Source organism: Poromitra crassiceps (genome assembly GCF_964638095.1).
Source record: "Poromitra crassiceps genome assembly, chromosome: 8".
NCBI classification, from domain to species: Eukaryota; Metazoa; Chordata; class Actinopteri; order Beryciformes; family Melamphaidae; genus Poromitra; species Poromitra crassiceps.
The window spans coordinates 41987023-42006567 of record NC_139629.1 but is presented as its reverse complement, the minus strand read 5'-3'; the positions used below and the strand labels follow the sequence as shown (position 1 = coordinate 42006567).

General features: G+C 49.9%; 1 protein-coding gene across 3 annotated transcripts in view; it reads left to right on the top strand.

Moving 5' to 3' along the window:
• Positions 1 to 19545, top strand: part of arhgef25a (Rho guanine nucleotide exchange factor (GEF) 25a) — a 61946-nt gene that overhangs the window by 17562 nt on the left and 24839 nt on the right. For all 3 annotated transcript variants that reach the window (XM_083641996.1, XM_083641995.1, XM_083641994.1), the window contains exons 2-3: positions 13738 to 14054; positions 15196 to 15306. In XM_083641996.1, the coding sequence (XP_083498122.1) occupies positions 13738 to 14054; positions 15196 to 15306 (428 nt within the window). The remainder of the gene's footprint in view (positions 1 to 13737; positions 14055 to 15195; positions 15307 to 19545) is intronic.

Below are 19545 nucleotides of genomic sequence, written 5' to 3'. Positions count from 1 at the left end.
TATGTGTGTACGTGATTGTGTGCACGTGTCCGTTCCCATGTGTGTGTATGTGTTTGTGTGCACGTGTGCGTTCCCATGTGTGTGTATGTGTGCCCGCAAGTGCAGGTTGATTTCACGTCTTCTTGCTGACGGCTAATGTTTTGTGCGGCTGTCCCTCTCGCTCGCTCCTCTCGCTCGCTCCTCTCGGGTGTAGTTGCTACTGTATGGCGATGACCTCTTGGGTTGCCGTTAAAGAGTGGGGGAGACGCAGAGAGGGTGTAGTTGCTATGGCGATGAGAGTGGGGAGATGCAGACTCCTCTTGGGTGTAGTTGCTATGGCAATGAGAGCAGGGAGACGCAGAGAGCCATAGAATGGAATGAGAAGGTGTGTCTGGAAAGCCCATCAGGTCTCTAAGACACTGTACCAGCACACCTTCACACAACAAGGTCACCAAGCCTGCCTCATCAAGTTGTTTATCGTTCTTTACATTTGAAACTAGAAAGAATAGTCTTAGATGTGTCACTTGACCCTCTTATGAAAAGTTCAATAGAATATCTGTTGAATGCTTGGGATCTTATGATCTTCATGAAGCAAATACCGAAGTGTCTTAAACCTGCGCTCTTTCGAATGGCCTGCAGGGGGCCACTCCACTGGCTGCAAAAAGAAGTGGAGGTCTTTAAGTGAAATCTCCATTCTAAAAGCCCATAGACCTTTCCACTGAAGAACCAAATGGCGGTGATTTCTGGATAAAGCCTACAAAAATACATCATCCCTGCCTGCGGTACTCTATTGCACCTCAGCCCTATCGAAGTGGGGCTCCATTTTGTTTCTCCATTTTGTTCCTGTTAAGGTTTTCCTGGGTGTGTTTGTGCATTTAGGGGGGGGGGCTGGATGCTGTGACCAAGGCAGTCAAGGTCAATGCTGAGGGATGCCAGTGTAGGTTTAGGTTATAGGTTAGGCAGTAGGTTATGCTGTAGAATAGATTAACTAGATCGGAACCCCAGGGGCCCTTGAGTGCGTTCCAGGGGGTCCCTAGCAAAAAGGGGGAATGATTTATTTTTGCACTAATTCGATCCTTGTGTCAATTTAGGGGTCCTTGACGTGAAAAGTGAGTGAAGCACTGAGCTAGATGTTTGCCCTGTTGTGTCGCTGGTTTGATAGAAGTTGTTAGGGTTGTTAGGGTCATGGCTAGAGCAGGTTAGGCTGTAGAATAGTTAGATTGTTTGCCTGGCTCAAATCTAACGCTAACCCTAGTCTGTCGTGTTTTTCTTGCTTGCATTCTCATTCTCTCTCTCTCTCTCTCTCTCTCTCTCTCTCTCTCTCTCTCTCTCTCTCTCTCTCTCTCTCTCTCTCTCTCTCTCTTCCTCAGTTTTTTCATTGTGTTTAGTTAGATAGATCTAGACTATTTTCTCTTAACCTCTTTGAGACCTGTCTGTGAACTAGGACTATAATAAATAAACTTGAAAATAGAATCAGGGCAACTTTTTCAACGCCCATTTGTTGTGTTACCACACACACACATGAATACTAATACCATCAACACACACACACACACACACACACACACACACACACACACACACACACACACACACACACACTCACACACACACACACACACATGAATACTAATACCATTGTGTCGTTTGTGAGCCAGAGAACAACAAGGTGTAAACACTCGGCATCAGCAGCCTGTGTTCATGACCATGTCAACAGTGAGTGATTTGGCCCCTTAACCGATCAATAGTGATCAATAATGTTTATCCCGAGCTCAGCAGGGCCAACATGAAGGTTACCATCTGCCACACCTATGGGGAATATGGGAATATAGTAGCCATCAGTCACACACCCTGCCCCCACACACACACACACACACACACACACACACAGAGGAAGGGGAGATATATGCTGCATGCTGTTGGTGCCAGTGGGCCTGGCTATATTCTGGACCTGGCTGCTTCTAGTGGAATGGTTGGCTTGGAGCTTTTCAGTCCTACTGCTGCTAACCACAATGTGCTTCCAGCCTCACATTGGCAGCGGTGGAACCAAAACCACCAGAGTCTGAAGTAAGATCTCCTCTGCCCACTCATGCTGATGGCCTCCTTTACTCAGTCAGATCAGATCACATGGAAAGACGTTGCTGGTGGATGACTTGAAGTCTTGGCTGAGAAGATAGACACATTATGTCAGCAGCAGGCAGTCTGGGACGATGAAAATGCACAACCGTAACCACTGGAAATGCAATATGCACGCTCTGCCCAGCCAGGGTGACCTGATTTTGACAGGCAGTTACACTAGTTTAGATCTGTCCATCATAAACCCTCATCAGGAGAAGTGTCTGACTGACTGTTTCACTGACTTCCACTGATCAGGAATATGCCACAGACAGCAGTCTGTCTGAGAGCACCGCTAAGCTATGGCTCACCATGGAGAGTTCATGATGGCTTGATTGTGAGTCCCTTGAGTCTGTCGACCACACATATTTCATTGTGTGTGTGTATGTGTTTGTGTGTGTGTGTGTGTGTGTGTGTGTGTGTGTGTGTGTGTGTGTGTGTGTGTGTGTGTGTGTGTGTGTGTGTGTGTGTGCCTGTCTAAAGTAGGTCATTACGAGGACAGGAAATCACTGTTCTCCTGTCTGTCTGACTGCAGTCTCGCCAGACAATTCAGCCGTTCTCGCAAAAACACACACACACACACACACACACACACACACACACACACACACACACACACACACACACTTGTGCCATTGCGTACATGCTTGTGAGCCTTGTTGTGACATTGATTCTCTCCAGCTCATGTCTATGCATGTGATGAGGCTGGTGCTTATGGGCACTTCAGTATATTTACAACGCAGCAGAAGACCTGGCTCACTTCTCTCCTTCACTGTCTCCTCCTCTACTCTGATGCAGCTGCCATCATCTCCCCTCCTCCAGCTGAACCTTCATGTACCGCTCACCTGTTCGCCACCTCCCAGCTTCTCCCTGGCTCTTTCTTCTGTTCAGTCAGATGTACACCACCGCAACACATTCCTTGGTTTAGAGGAAGTCCTAGCTTGCTAATCTCTCTTGCTAATTAAAGAGGGATTTCTGAAAGTTGTACTGGAGGCTCAGTTGCTCACTCTAACCACCGTTGTCAAGAGGAGGGAAGAGAAGAGAATTCTAAAGAGCATTTAGTTGAAGTCCAGAGAAGCTCAAATCATGATCACATCAGAAGAGAAGAGAAGGGAAATTTTCCTTTCCTCCCCTCTCACTGTCTTCTGGGCCAGACAGACGGGCACACAGACAGACAGACAGGCAGGCAGACAGACGGGCACACAGACAGACAGGCAGGCAGACAAGCAGACAGGCACACAGACAGACAGGCAGGCACACAGACAGACAGGCAGGCAGACAGACAGACAGGCAGGCAGACAAGCAGGCAGACGCATTGGGTTGTGCATGTTGGACTTGTGCTGTGCTCAGCAGCTTTGGGACATTGCACCAGAGGTAGATCAGCGGTGTGATCATCCCAGGGCAGGGGGTGTAAACCCTGCCCTGCCCTGTCCTGCCCTGCCCTGTCCTGCCTGCCTGTCCTGCCCTGCCCTGCCCTGTCCTGCCTGCCCTGCCCTTCCCTGCCCTGCCCTGTCCTGCCTGCCCTGCCCTTCCCTTCCCTGCCCTGCCCTGCCCTGCCCTGCCCTGCCCTTCCCTGCCCTGCCCTGTCCTGCCTGCCCTTCCCTGCCCTGCCCTGCCTGCCCTGCCCTGCCCTGCCCTTCCCTGCCCTTCCCTGCCCTGCCCTGTCCTGCCTGCCCTGCCCTGCCCTGCCTGCCCTGTCCTGCCTGCCTGCCCTGCCTGCCTGCCCTGCCCTGCCTGCCCTGCCCTGTCCTGCCTGCCCTGCCCTGCCCTGCCCTGCCCTGTCCTGCCCTGCCTGCCCTGCCCTGCCTGCCCTGCCCTGCCCTGCCCTGTCCTGCCCTGCCCTGCCCTGCCCTGCCTGCCCTGCCCTGCCTGCCCTGCCCTGTCCTGCCTGCCCTGCCCTGCCCTGCCCTGTCCTGCCCTGCCTGCCCTGCCCTGCCCTGCCCTGCCAGTCTCCAGAATAAAACATTGGCATTTTGCGTGTCTGCAAAACCATCTTAACTTTAACTTTAACTTTAACTTTAATAACTTAATATAGGCCAGTGGTGATGGGGGGGTGGGCTCAAGTTGTGTGAGGATTACAGCTGACATTTATTCAATAGGATTTCATACAGTAAAATAGTATGAAGGTTGAGCACAGGACGCGTGGAGGGTTTCTGGTCATGTTGTGCTGCAGGTGCTGAGTGCCTGCGTGTCTCCCAGCTCTTTCAGGCTGTGTCTCTGAGTGTCTGAGTGTCTCCCAGCTCTTTCAGGCTGTGTCTCTGAGTGTCTGAGTGTCTCCCAGCTCTTTCAGGCTGTGTCTCTGAGTGTCTGAGTGTCTCCCAGCTCTTTCAGGCTGTGTCTCTGAGTGTCTGAGTGTCTCCCAGCTCTTTCAGGCTGTGTCTCTGAGTGTCTGAGTGTCTCCCAGCTCTTTCAGGCTGTGTCTCTGAGTGCCTGCGTGTCTCCCAGCTCTTTCAGGCTGCGTCTCTGAGTGTCTGCGTGTCTCCCAGCTCTTTCAGGCTGTGTCTCTGAGTGTCTGCGTGTCTCCCAGCTCTTTCAGGCTGTGTCTCTGAGTGTCTGAGTGTCTCCCAGCTCTTTCAGGCTGTGTCTCTGAGTGCCTGCCTGTCTCCCAGCTCTTTCAGGCTGTGTCTCTGAGTGTCTGAGTGTCTCCCAGCTCTTTCAGGCTGCGTCTCTGAGTGCCTGCGTCACGTGTCTCCCAGCTCTTTCAGGCTGTGTCTCTGAGTGTCTGAGTGCGGCCTGAGCCCTGCTGCTGCTGCTTGATGGGAAAGAGTGTCCATTTCCTCTGAGTGGCTGAAATGTAATATACAAGCAGAGCCCTGTGCTCAGGAGCAGAGGAGCAGGTCGCTGGTGGTGGTGAGAGAGAGACACTGTAAGAGAGCGAGGAGAGAGAGGATAAGCATGCTGCGCACACTGAGAGTGACAGCTGGGCATGACACACAGGGTGACCTGCTGCGTGGATTCCCCCCCTCTCAGACCCCCTGCTGTGATCTCTGAGGTGCTGACTCCGCCCTCTCAGACCCCCTGCTGTGATCTCTGAGGTGCTGACTCCCCCCCTCTCAGACCCCCTGCTGTGATCTCTGAGGTGCTGACTCCCCCCCTCTCAGACCCCCCCGCTGTGATCTCTGAGGTGCTGCATTTGACTGGCAGCTTCAACAGTCTCTAAAAACGAACCCCGACCTGTCAAAAATGAATTGAACCGGCGTCGAGGTCGGACTTTACAGGAGGGAAATTCGGGTATCATTTCAGAGCTCCAGTTTGTCCGAGTTGATGTCATCAAAGTGTCTGTGGAGCTAATTTGAGGTGTAATTATGCACTGTGTGTATATTGTTTAGATTTCGCTCTGATTAGAGCAATAGCCTATGTTGAATTTAACAGCTGTTTTACCAATGAAATTAGCTGTGTAACTCAAGAGTTAAAAACAAATTAGTCAAGAGTTAAAAACAGGTGTGAACTCAGAGTTAAAAACAGTGGGAACACAACTAGAGAAAATGCGAGTTGTGTGGAATACAGTATTAGACTCAGACTCAGCTGGAGCTAGTGTTTTTTATTTTAATCCTGAGAGGCCAGTCGGTAAGATTTAACAAGCGGCTTTATTTAGCAAATGGCAAGCATGGCATCTACTTTGGCGTATGACTCCCTTGTCAGGTGGCGCTCCTCTTGAGGTGAGAGGAGGGCATCTGAATAGGCTAGGATAGAGAGGATTCTTCGGGAGTCAAGACTCGTTGGTGGTGGACTGGGGAGGTGGGTGGGGAGAAACAACAGCTTCAGAGGAGATGATGAACAGCTGTGATGCCAGCTGCTGCTATGATCCACCAGAGAGGGAGGTGACGTAGAACCCTCGCTAGGATGAACTGATGTCATAACTGATGTCATACTTAAACTTGACTGACGTCACGGGCTGATCAGGTTATGCGAATATGGCGGCCTTCTGATTGAAATGTGGTATGAAACCTCACTATTATTAGATTGGCCAAGGGGGCGGAGCAACGACTGGGACAGGGGGAATTGGCCAAGTATCAGAGAAATATGTGTGTGTGTGTGTGTGTGTGTGTGTGTGTGTGTGTGTGTGTGTGTGTGTGTGTGTGTGTGTGTGTGTGTGTGTGTGTGTGTGTGTGTGTGTGTGTGTGTGTGTGTGTGTGTGTGTGTGTGTGTGTGTGTGTGTGTGTGTGTGTGTGTCAGTGTGTATGCAGCTTTGTGTCTGTCTGTGTGTGTTGGTGCCAGGCTCAGTGATGCCTAAATTGCCTCTATGGTCCCGGGAGGCATGGGGATGGAGAGAGAGAGAGAGAGAGAGAGAGAGAGAGAGAGAGCAGCGTGGGGATGGAGAGAGAGAGAGAGAGAGAGCAGCGTGGGGATGGAGAGAGAGAGAGAGAGAGAGGGAGAGAGAGAGAGAGAGAGAGAGAGAGCAGCGTGGGGATGGAGAGAGAGAGAGAAGCGTGGGGATGGAGAGAGAGAGAGAGAGAGCAGCGTGGGGATGGAGAGAGAGAGAGAGCAGCGTGGGGATGGAGAGAGAGAGAGAGAGAGAGAGAGAGCAGTGTGGGGATGGAGAGAGAGAGCAGCGTGGGGATGGATGGAGAGAGAGAGAGAGAGAGAGAGAGCAGCGTGGGGATGGAGAGAGAGAGAGAGAGAGAGAGAGAGCAGCATGGGGATGGAGAGAGAGAGAGAGAGAGTGCAGCAGCTGTGGTCACGTTTGGTCCATTACAGCCGACGCTTTTAGCCTGATTCAGCACTCACTGATCAGCTGATCGATAACGGGAACCTGGACCCAACTTCTTCAGCGGGACCTATCACTTACAGCACATCCATCCACATCAGCAGAGCCTGCATGCGTCGCCTCGATGGCTGACCTGACCCTTACACTATTTTCTTTCCCGGGAATTTGCAGCTTCAGACATGAATGGTCAGGAAATGTTAACTATACCTCTGATTCAATCATATCCAAATCAAAACATTGAGACCTTCGCAAAGAATAAGCATATCAGATGTTTTCCCTTCCCGGGTGATCAGACAAGCTGGGTCAGAAGTGGTCACTGGATAATTCAATTCAATTGCAATTCAACTCTTTTCTCCCATAAGAGACATTTGGTGTGCAGACAGAGCTGACAGTAAAGCCACGTGGAGAAAACAAACAATGAAAATAAATACGCTGGAAATTACTACGATATTTACCAGAGAAACATCAAATGATAAGACCAGACATGGAGTGAATAGCTTGATAACGGGCAATAAAAACGTGTTCAACAGTGCAAATACAAGAACGGAATGAGATTGTAGATAATGATGTATACCAGTCGTTCTCAAAGTGTTTCATGTCGGACCCCTAAACAGACAAATTAGATGGAGCCCCATTGATAACATTTTGTCCCAGCAGGGACACCATCTGATAAGATTGTTGCTTTTGGTTGTTTTATTACAGAAAGTGTAAGACCAAAACAATAGTCATACATTCTGGCATTGTGTCACTTATGGATGGAATTAAAATAGTTCTCTTTTAGGTGGGGGACCCCTGGAACCCCCGCAAGGACCCCTGGGGGTCCAGTGGCCACAGACCCCACTTTGAGAAGCACTGTAATGTATGCAACCCAATTACAGCATGGATAAATGAGCTCCTTTTGTTTCTTTTAAGTCAGGCACATAATTCTCAGCCCCTCTCAAGCTGGCCTCTGGGGGGGGGGGGGTAATATCAAACTCCCCTGTCGAGGGTGGTGCCTTCTCAAACTGCCCTCTGGGGGGGGGCCAATATCAAACCCCCCGAGGGGTGCGGCTAATATCAAACTCGAGGGTGTCGAGGGTGGCAAACATCAAGACAAAGTCTGGAAATACTTTGCAGCAGAAAGCCACATCCACTGGCTTGTAAAGTTGCGTTGCGCAGCAGAAACATGTTGAGCTGCTGGCTCTCAGACAGAGAGTGGGTGTTTGGTGTTTGTCCAGCATGAAGCGATCAGCACAGCTCAGGCCAGCTTCATGCCATGCTGCTGCAGCCCGGCTGCTCTCAGCTGTTCATTATGAAATACATGAACAATAAAGTCAGCCTGCAGGAACACAATCAGCCGCCTGGACTCATCTGTTCTCAGAAGTACCGTTATGGAGATGAATGTCGCAGCGTGCAGCAAGACAGAGGGCGAGTGGGAGGCTTTTTTCCACCGTGTAGGAGGTGCATAATACTGCTATCAACTCCTCTTATGTTGCCATGCGTGGGGAGAGAGGGAGCACATTATAATCTCATATAATCTCATAATCTCACTCGGCATTGTACAATTATCCTCAGCGTTCCTGTAAAAAAGCTATTGCACATAACATGCTTGTCGTGGCTTGTGCAAAGGTTTCACAACAACAATACAGAGACTCAATCTCTGAAGCTTTCCGGGGGCAATCGGGTGCATAAGTCACGCCCTCTTCCGGGTTTGGCATGGGACCTAAAGGAGTTCATTCCCCATTCATTTTCCAATAGACATTAAAAAGAAAAATCCTTATAAATAGTTTTGGTCCAAGTGAAATGTTCTCTGGTCTCTCCTGATTCTGATTCTAGCTGAATAGATTGGTTTGACCAAGTCAACCTCTTTTTACCCTAACAAGGAAGTAGCACTCAATGGGGCATTTTTCACTTTGAGTGATACCCAGATTACTTTTTTACAGCTGCTTCTTTCCCCATGTATGTGGATGGACATTTTTTGGGTCGCAGGGCGTCACGTGACTTGCAATACAGAGCTTGGCCACCATGTCCAATTTGTTTGAAGGCTGAGATCTGATGCTGGGTGGGGGGGGGGGGCTGCTCTCCCCCCCCCCCATGCCTTGATAAGCTATCTCCACTGATGTCTGGAGATGGTTAGCCGCGGTGTTCCTGGCTGTGCCTGTGCACCTTCACCCCTGAACCGTGACCTGGGAAACACAAGCCTGATGGGCCTGGCCCTTGTTAGGGTCAGAGGAGCTGGGGCTGACTTGATACATATCGCATGTCCTCAGCATCATTCTCATCCCTTACAATACAGAGATGGTGCCATCATGCATCGCCTGGGGTTTTCCCACCAGACCATAAACATGGCGGCTTTGAGATGTTTCTGACATCCTATTGTCTTCTCCTTCTCACATCTTCACGCAGAGCAGCTATACGCTTGAACTCAAGTTACTGTTTCTTTTTTGTGTCGTCTCTCTGTCTACGCACCCGTCCACTGTTTGTTCAAAGTTTCCTTCCATCCCCCCAGGAGGCAGGCTTCTCCCCTCTTTGTCCCCCTCTGCTCTCCCTCTCCCTCTCTCTCTCTCTTTCTCTCTCTAGTCCTCTCTTCCCTCCGTTCATCCCCCCATCCTGCCAGGCTCAGATCTCCTTACACGCTCCAGTCTTTCATGTGGAGGAGGGGGATCACACACACACACACACACACACACACACACACACACACACACACACACACACACACACACACACACAAAATGCCTGTAAAATATGGCAAGACATGCTGGAGATAGGTGAAAGGGGGTAAGACAGTTACCAGTTGGGGGTCTTTAAAAAGTCTATTCCATCATGAATGTGAAGGATGTGTGCTGGGGGCAACGTGAGTTCATGGCGGTGAGTTGTTTTGCTCTGAGGTTAGCTCTGAGGTTGCCCTGAGGTTAGAGGTGATTGTAAGGTCCATCGCAGAATGACCACATTTGGTCAAAATGTCCTATCGATAAAAGGCAGCCAAACATGGAATAGTCTCCCCGTCTCCATAAGGGACAGCCCCACCCTTGCCGCTTTTAAAGGTGGACTTAAAAAATGGCTGAAAACAAACCAGTCATGTGTCCACAGGTAGTATGTTTTTCTTCTCTTTTTGTGTGTATTATTATTATGTATTTTTATTTTTCTAAGTGTAATTGCTGCCATGTATTTTAAAGTGTTTTGTTGTTACTTATGTTTTACGTAGTTTTAGAGTGTACTGCTGCTACCTATGTTTTATGTATGTTTTTATTCTGTTCTACATTTTACGCTCTGTTTTTTGTGTTTTATGTTTTATGGGACAACGGATGGAAATTAGCCTCATGCTAAATCCGGCAATTTTTACACTTTTACTATGTTCCAGGTTTTACTATCTGTTCTGTGGTTTCTGTGTTCATTAATTTTGCACTGTCCCATCCAAATAAACGAATAAAATAAAATAAAATAAATAGCCATCTCTCAAACACTACTGTCTCTGCCCGCAGCTTTCACAATGGACAGTGGGGGACTTCTTCTCTTTATGACATACCTCCTCCTCATCGATGGGAACACAGGCCACCATTGTATTTCAGAGGGACATTAATTGGATGAAGAAAGTGTGGAAAAACTCAATCACTTTTAAACATGGGCCACACGCCCAGCATGGCTTTACTGAGCAGGCCACGTCCTACTGTTGTGCTGCGATAAGATCTCTCTGTGTGTCTCAATAACACACTGAAATGAGGACAGTCCTCTAACAAAGAGGGAAATCCTGGCTTCAGCAGCTGACGGACCTTGCAAACCGGTGCCTCTTCAGAACAGGGACCATCAGTGAATGAAGAAAGAAGGATCTGGATCTGTGCTCCACACATCCTTCTTTCTTCAATCCTCTAACAAACACACGGTTCCCCCACAAAAGGTGTTCGGGCCCCGTTGGCAAGTATCTTTTGGCACTGCCGGAAAACCGGACAGAACCGTGGAATTGAGAATTTAAAAAAAAAGAGCTATGACACAGCTTCCATAGGCAAAAAAAATTGTCTTAAAAAAAACACAATCTTAAAAATACATACATGAAAAGTGAGACAGAGAGTCGTAGCAGGAGAGAGTCTGGCAGCAGAGAGTGGTAGCAGGAGAGAGTCTGGCAGCAGAGAGTGGTAGCAGGAGAGAGTCTGGCAGCAGAACGTAGCAGGAGAGAGTCTGGCAGCAGAGAGTGGTAGCAGGAGAGAGTCTGGCAGCAGAGAGTGGTAGCAGGAGAGAGTCTGGCAGCAGAGAGTGGTAGCAGGAGAGAGTCTGGCAGCAGAGAGTGGTAGCAGGAGAGTGTCTGGCAGCAGAGAGTGGTAGCAGGAGAGAGTCTGGCAGCAGAGAGTGGTAGTAGGAGAGAGTCTGGCAGCAGAGAGTGGTAGTAGGAGAGAGTCTGGCAGCACAGAGTGGTAGCAGGAGAGAGTCTGGCAGCACAGAGTCGTAGCAGGAGAGAGTCTGGCAGCAGAGAGTGGTAGCAGGAGAGAGTCTGGCAGCAGAGAGTGGTAGTAGGAGAGAGTCTGGCAGCACAGAGTGGTAGCAGGAGAGAGTCTGGCAGCACAGAGTCGTAGCAGGAGAGAGTCTGGCAGCAGAGAGTGGTAGCAGGAGAGAGTCTGGCAGCAGAACGTAGCAGGAGAGAGTCTGGCAGCAGAGAGTGGTAGCAGGAGAGAGTCTGGCAGCAGAGAGTCATAGCAGGGGAGACGGGAGAGTCTGGCAGCAGAACGTAGCAGGGGAGAGTACTTGTCCATCTGTAGTGATCAGGGGTCAGAGGTCAGGCCCAGGGCAGGGAGATGGATGGGAAGCAGCTCTGAACTGTGGCCACACACACAATAGATAAAAGAGCCCAGGCAGAGAGAGCTATCTCTGGACCCGAGGAAGGCAGGAGGAAGGGTTGGCTGGGTGGGTGAGGAGGGGCGGGAAGGGACGACAAGACAGAGAAAACAAACAGACCCCAAGCCAGGATTAAAGTGGACTTCCGGTCCCAACCAAGCCCCAGCTCACTTCCCATGTCCTCGTGAGTGACATCACTGTGCTCAAGTCCTAGCCCCCCAAATCCCCCGCCCCCCCCCACCAGAGGCTCGAGGTCACATGACATCAAAACTCGAGCGTCCTGGTCCTGACCCCCGCCGCCTGCCTCGCATCAGTGTGTGTGTGTGTGTGTGTGTGTGTGCTGATCATGTGATCTGATGCATGTCTCAAATATAACACTTATGGTCTGCTTGAACTCATTCTAAACAGAACAATGCGTCTCTTATGGTTCAGCCAACAGCTGCACAGCTGTGTTTGAGGAGAAAGCCTATTTATATTGCAGCCAGTCTTTATTTTGATTTTTTTTCCACTCCTCATCTCCTCTGGTGTGTTGACGTGTCTTCTGCTTCCAGTCCTCCATCCACTCTCGCTGTCCCGCACCACTCTCCTCACAGACAGACTCTCGCTGTCCCGCACCACTCTCCTCACAGACAGACTCTCGCTGTCCTGCACCACTCTCCTCACAGACAGACTCTCGCTGTCCTGCACCACTCTCCTCACAGACAGACTCTCGCTGTCCCGCACCACTCTCCTCACAGACAGACTCTCGCTGTCCCACACCACTCTCTCCTCACAGACAGACTCTCGCTGTCCCGCACCACTCTCCTCTCAGACAGACTCTCGCTGTCCCGCACCACTCTCCTCTCAGACAGACTCTCGCTGTCCCGCACCACTCTCTCCTCACAGACAGACTCTCGCTGTCCTGCACCACTCTCCTCTCAGACAGACTCTCGCTGTCCTGCACCACTCTCCTCACAGACAGACTCTTGCTGTCCCGCACCACTCTCCTCACAGACAGACTCTCGCTGTCCCGCACCACTCTCCTCACAGACAGACTCTCGCTGTCCCGCACCACTCTCCTCTCAGACAGACTCTCGCTGTCCCGCACCACTCTCTCCTCACAGACAGACTCTCGCTGTCCCGCACCACTCTCCTCACAGACAGACTCTCGCTGTCCTGCACCACTCTCCTCACAGACAGACTCTCGCTGTCCTGCACCACTCTCCTCACAGACAGACTCTCGCTGTCCCGCACCACTCTCCTCTCAGACAGACTCTCGCTGTCCCGCACCACTCTCCTCTCAGACAGACTCTCGCTGTCCTGCACCACTCTCCTCACAGACAGACTCTCGCTGTCCCGCACCACTCTCCTCTCAGACAGACTCTCGCTGTCCCGCCCCACTCTCCTCACAGACAGACTCTGGCTGTCCCGCACCACTCTCCTCTCAGACAGACTCTCGCTGTCCCGCACCACTCTCCTCACAGACAGGGATGGGAATTGATCAGATTTTAATGCTATTGAATAATCAATTCTGCTTATCGGTGCGATTCTGTATTGATTCCCAATCAATTAAAGCTGCTCTAAGCAATATGATTTTGTTAAAATAAGTGTTAAATAGCTCTACATTGTGACACTGATATAGAGTGTTTGGTGAGTAACATGGTTCTCCCACTCGCTCCTGCTTTGCGGTAAACAGAAGAGAAACTTCCCTGGTATCCCATCCCACTTTATCCAATCAGGAGAGAGAACTCCAGAAAGAGGATTGAGTCAACATGGTTCGAACCAATTCTAAACGGTTCCGGTCCTCGATTCCCCTCCCTACTCACAGACCAGCACTTGGCAGGCAGTCAGCTGTTTCCTAGCTTTAGAGCAAATGGAAATAGTCTGTTTGCACTGTTGTTCCGGTCTATAGATTCATTCAGTCACTGAGTGTGCAGGCCTGATAGTGAAACGGTACACAGACACAGTCTAGGTGCACTCTGCCCTTTGTCTTCCTCTATTCATACATTCATGTTAGACAGTTGTTTATCAGTTGTCTGCTGTAACGTTACCTCCACATTTCAATAACCTCTCTCTCTCTCTCTCTCTCTCTCTCTCTCCTTCTCTCTTTCCTTCTCTCTTTCTATCCCTCTCCCCCCCCAACTCTCTAGACTCGTACTCGGCAGCAGGCAGCGAGGGCAGTATCTCCACCTCTGTGGCGTCTCTGCCCCCCCAGGCGTCGGGCAGTTCGGCCCCCAGCTCCCCGGGCTCCAGACGCTCCGTGAGCACCCTGAAGAAGTGGCTGACCAACCCTGTCCGCAAGCTCAGCGCCGGGGCCACCGCCAAGGGGGAGCGCACGGTCCGCAAGCTGGAGGGAAAGCCCCCGCCTCTTCCAGCCCACCACACCCACAGCCACAGCCAGGATCTGGGCAGCCCCCCTGGGCTCGATGGGCCTCTCACCACCCTGCCCGTCACCCACAGAGAACTGGTGAGAAGTTTAGCTTCGCTCGGTGCTTCTCAAAGTGGGGTCCGGGGACCCCACTATGGAAGTAGTTCCAGTTCCAGTGCATTGTTTTGTTCTGGCTGTTTGTTTAATGTAACGTTACTGCATTGTTTTCACTTTTACTTTGGTGTATGACTCCCGTCATTTGTTACAACCTGGCTCAAGGAAGTAACAAATGAGGGGAGTCATACACCAAAGTAAAAGGTAAACTAACTAGAAATATTGTTATAGTAGTGAAATGATTTATTAACTCAAACTAAAAGAAAATAACTTAGTTACAAGTTACAAGTTAGACAAACGACATTAAACAAACAAAGGACAAAAGGTGCATTGGTGGTCTGAAGGTCTTCTTAAGACCAATAATGACCCCAACACCAGGCCAAGAGAGTGGGAGAGTGGTCAGGAAAGCCAACATCTTATCAGATGGGGATGCTGGGAAAATATCTTATCAATTGGGGGTCTGTGGTCTAATGTGTCAGTTTAGGTGTCCTTGATGTAGAAAAAGTATGATTTGGGGGGGGGGGGGGGGGGGGGGGGGGGGGGGGGGGGGCGTGAGGGGGGGGGGGGGGGGACATGAACTAAACAAACAAGACATTTTGCCTGCTGGCTTTGTGGTTGAAGTTCCTTTTTGAAATGAACCACCTCATAAGTCAACTTGAATGATTCCACACACTATTGTAATCACAAGGTGCTTTGTGTCAACAGGTTCTGAGGTAAATAGACAAAAGGGTTATTATCTTTTATGAATACAGAGTAAAGCCACCATCCTGACCACGGGTTGTTTACACGAGGTAGCTTACAGTATGGCTATCAGCTATCAGAGACGCAGGTTTGATGTGCTGTTGACCCATGGTGGACTGCTTCTCATGGCAGGTGATGATGCTGTTACATAACAGCATCACTGCTGGCTCTGCCTGGAGGAACTCTCTCATGTCACGTGCCCTCTGTTCCTGTTGTGATGGAGTGTGTGTGTGTGTGTGTGTGTGTGTGTGTGTGTGTGTGTGTGTGTGTGTGTGTGTGTGTGTGTGTGTGTGTGTGTGCGTGCGTGCGTGAGTGCGTGCGTGCGTGTGTGTGTGTGTGTGTGTGTGCGTGCGTGTGCGTGTGTGTGTGTGTGTGCGTACTCCAGGAGTGGAAAGATGGCCTGGCTAGCCCTGAGGACCTGTCACCTGCTACACTACAATCCCCCGGCTACCTAACCGATTCCCTGATGGGCTGCACCTCGCTGCCACACACCCAGGTCAGTCTACACCATGTCTGTCTACACCAGGACAGTCTACACCATGTCAGTCTACACACCAGTGGTTCTCAACATGTTTTATGTGGTTGGGGTAACTCTAAGGACCCCTCATTTAGTCCACATTAGGACCACAAACCCCCCCATCTGATCAGATTTTGTCTCTCGGACCCAAATCTGAGAATATTTTGTATTGTTAGATATGATTTAGTCCAGAACTCCAGCATTAACTGTAAGGTAGTTCGAGAGACAACAGTGAAACTATGATCAAAATTGTAATTGTCCTAGATTGTAAACGCGTTGACTTGTAAAGGTCCCTGGACCTTGGTCCCTGGACATTGTGTATTAGTATCAACCTGTATGAATATCTTGTATCTGTCTGCCATCAGATAGATACAGACTGCACTACATATACCGCATAAAGATAGCAAACAGCAGGGCGCTGGTTCTGTCGCTTTCCTAAAGACATATTATTAATCAAATTATTAAATCACCATCTCATGAAAACCCAGTATGCCTCCCCTTTAATAGAGTCAATAAACAGCCTTGATGGGACTGAAGCTACGGGGAGTAAACCCACCGCTGAATCAGTCGACTGTCGACAATCTACAATCTACCGTGTGAAAGTTGTTTTCCGGTATAAGCGCGCCCCCGCCATCGCGGACATTTGACCACTTTTAACCTTGTGATAAGACCGCGGTATGTCTGCTTCATGTGTGCGCGTGCCGATTTCCCCCCCTCCCCTCTCTGCTCGCTCTCTGGCCAGTCCTTCAGTCCTCCGCAGCAGCCCGACACACAGGACAGACACAGCGAAAATGGCAGCGGCTTGTTCTGAGAGTCTCGCAAGCCGCCCAACGCTTGTAGAGAAAGCAGATGCACGAAGCGAAATGTGGAAGTATTTTGCTTACGTTGCCGACAGCGAAGGCAAGCCCCTGGACACATCAAACTAAGCCAGTCTGTAAAAAGTGCTTCAACGCGACGCAGGTGAACGGATAAACATCGAACCAGCCAGGCTATTTCTCTCCGACAGGGATCCCAACTTCTTCAAAGATTTCAGTTCAAAGACTGGTTAGCGAATGTGAAGGATACAACATACAACATACTCTTAAGTCAAACGAGTGTGATTTATTGTGTGACAAGCAAACTTATTTCACCATCGGAGTTTTCCCGCCCCCCAAAATACAGCTTCTTTCACGGCTATTTTTACATATGTGATCCCTCAGGTGTGAAATAGCCGTTATTGATTTACAGGCAATGTTCCTGTAGGCATGTGTGAAAACGGCTTAAGAGTTCTGGTGTAAACAGGGCCTGAGAGGAGTAATAGTGATATGGTGGGTGAGGATGCAGCCTGGCAGGGAGGTGACATCGCTAGCCTTTGTCTCCATGACCCTGCAGCCAGATCTGAAAATGACTAACTCTACCGCTGCTGGCTGCACACGCTCGGCTATCAAATGAAACACACACACACACACACACACACACACACACACACACACACACACACACACACACACACACACACACACACACACACACACACACACACACACACACACACACACACACACCACACACTTGTTAGTTAATTAGGTTTGTTTATTTGTCCTTTCGGAAATTCGCTTTTCATCTTTTGCAGCAGTCAGACAAAATGCAATACAAATACAACCGCAAAAAAGACATTACAATTATGAGAAATATTTGATCACAAAGTGCTTCACATCAACATCCCCAGTGAAAAATGATGAGATGCTACAAAGTGCAAGTGGACCATATGGCTGAAAAACAACCTCATAGCAAACACAGCAAGGGCCCATCAGGCCATCACCAGCTCAATCAGAGTGATAGCAAAGCCTGTGGCGCCATGCCAGAAGAAGAGAATCATATGATCCCATCAAAAGAGCAGCCATGAGAAAGCTGAAGAGACGTGCAGCCTTATTGTGCCTTCAGAATGTATTTAACACAGCTCTTTTTTATTAATGAATTCATTGTGACTGCACACGCACAGACGCATACAGGGACACACAGATACACACAGATAAATGCAGTGGAATCTAGATGAATACAGCTCTATCACAGCATATCAATGCAGACTGCAGGGTTTGACAGCATATCAATGCAGACTGCAGGGTTTGACAGCATATCAATGCAGACTGCAGGGTTTGACAGCATATCAATGCAGACTGCAGGGTTTGACAGCATATCAATGCAGACTGCAGGGTTTGACAGCATATCAATGCAGACTGCAGGGTTTGACAGCATATGCAGACCGCAGGGTTTGACACCATATGCAGACTGCAGGGTTTGGCAGCATATCAATGCAGACTGCAGGGTTTGACAGCCTATGAATGCAGACTGCAGGGTTTGACAGCATATCAATGCAGACTGCAGGGTTTGACAGCATATCAATGCAGACTGCAGGGTTTGACAGCATATGGAGACTGCAGGGTTTGACAGCATATCAATGCAGACTGCAGGGTTTGACAGCATATCAATGCAGACTTCAGGGTTTGACAGCATATCAATGCAGACTGCAGGGTTTGACAGCATATCAATGCAGACTGCAGGGTTTGACAGCATATGCAGACTGCAGGGTTTGACAGCATATCAATGCAGACTGCAGGGTTTGACAGCATATCAATGCAGCCTGCAGGGTTTGACAGCATATCAATGCAGACTGCAGGGTTTGACAGCATATCAATGCAGACTGCAGGGTTTGACAGCATATCAATGCAGACTGCAGGATTTGGCAGCATATGCAGACTGCAGGGTTTGGCAGCATATCAATGCAGACTGCAGGGTTTGACAGCATATCAATGCAGACTGCAGGGTGTGACAGCATATCAATGCAGACTGCAGGGTTTGACAGCATATCAATGCAGACTGCAGGGTGTGACAGCATATCAATGCAGACTGCAGGGTTTGACAGCATATCAATGCAGACTGCAGGGTTTGGCAGCATATGCAGACTGCAGGGTTTGGCATCATATCAATGCAGACTGCAGGGTTTGACAGCATATCAATGCAGACTGCAGGGTTTGACAGCATATCAATGCAGACTGCAGGGTTTGACAGCATATGCAGACTGCAGGGTTTGGCAGCATATCAATGCAGACTGCAGGGTTTGACAGCATATGAATGCAGACTGCAGGGTTTGGCAGCATACCAATGCAGACTGCAGGGTTTGGCAGCATATCAATGCAGACTGCAGGGTTTGGCAGCATATCAATGCAGACTGCAGGGTTTGACAGCGACCTGTGTGATGGATGATATCCATTGAGCGTGTTACAAAAGGACGTGCCTGGAGATAAATAGGAAATGGCACCGACTGGCAGATGTGATGAAAGATGACTCCACTTCTGAGAAATGACAAAGAACACTGTGTGCACATACACACACACATACACACACACTATGTGCACATACACACACGTACACACTATGTGCACATACGCTTTCATTTGGAGTCGGCTGCTTGTGGCAATGGAAAGTCTCAAGTCAAGCGTCTGGAGGTTCTGAATGCTGCGAGATGGAACTGTTGGTAGAACGTCAGCAATACAAGTGGCCGTGGCTGAGCCCTGTCAATGTGTTGGGCCGTCTGGGGAGTGTATAGAGGCAAAAGCACTCGCCTATCAGACACCGTGGAGACCTGGGTTCAATACGCCTATTTCACATTACACCCAAAGCAGCCATTTTGTGTCTAAAATGCAGGAAGTAACACGATATCAAAATGAGATGGCATGCTGCTGACATTAAATTGTATATACAATTTATATACCCCACACCTGACCTCCTCCTCGCCCATCGACCCTCCCGAACCCTCTGCTCCTCATCCACTGTTCCCCTCACCCTTCCTCCAGCCAAACTTGGCAGCTTCGGCGATCGAGCCTTCTCCAGAGAAGCCCCCCCCCCCGTCTCTGGAACTCTCTCCCCCAGCCCGTCCCAGACTCACCCTCACTCACCATCTTCAAATCCCACCTAAAAACCTACCTGTTCTCCCAGGCATACAACCTCCCTTACCCATAATCACCTCGCCTGCCCCTCCCTGCTCCTTCTCTCCTCTCCCCTCTCGTCTACCCGGCCCCTCCCCCCTCCTTCTATAGGGCTCATTATACTCGAGCAAGCTCCGTGGGGGTGGAGCTCCGCGAGTCCCTGTCTGCTGTGGGTGGGAAGCCATGGGGTATGTGTCATGATCGCTGCACTAGCGCCTCCTCTGGTCAGGAAGGGGGGGGTGGGGAGGAATTG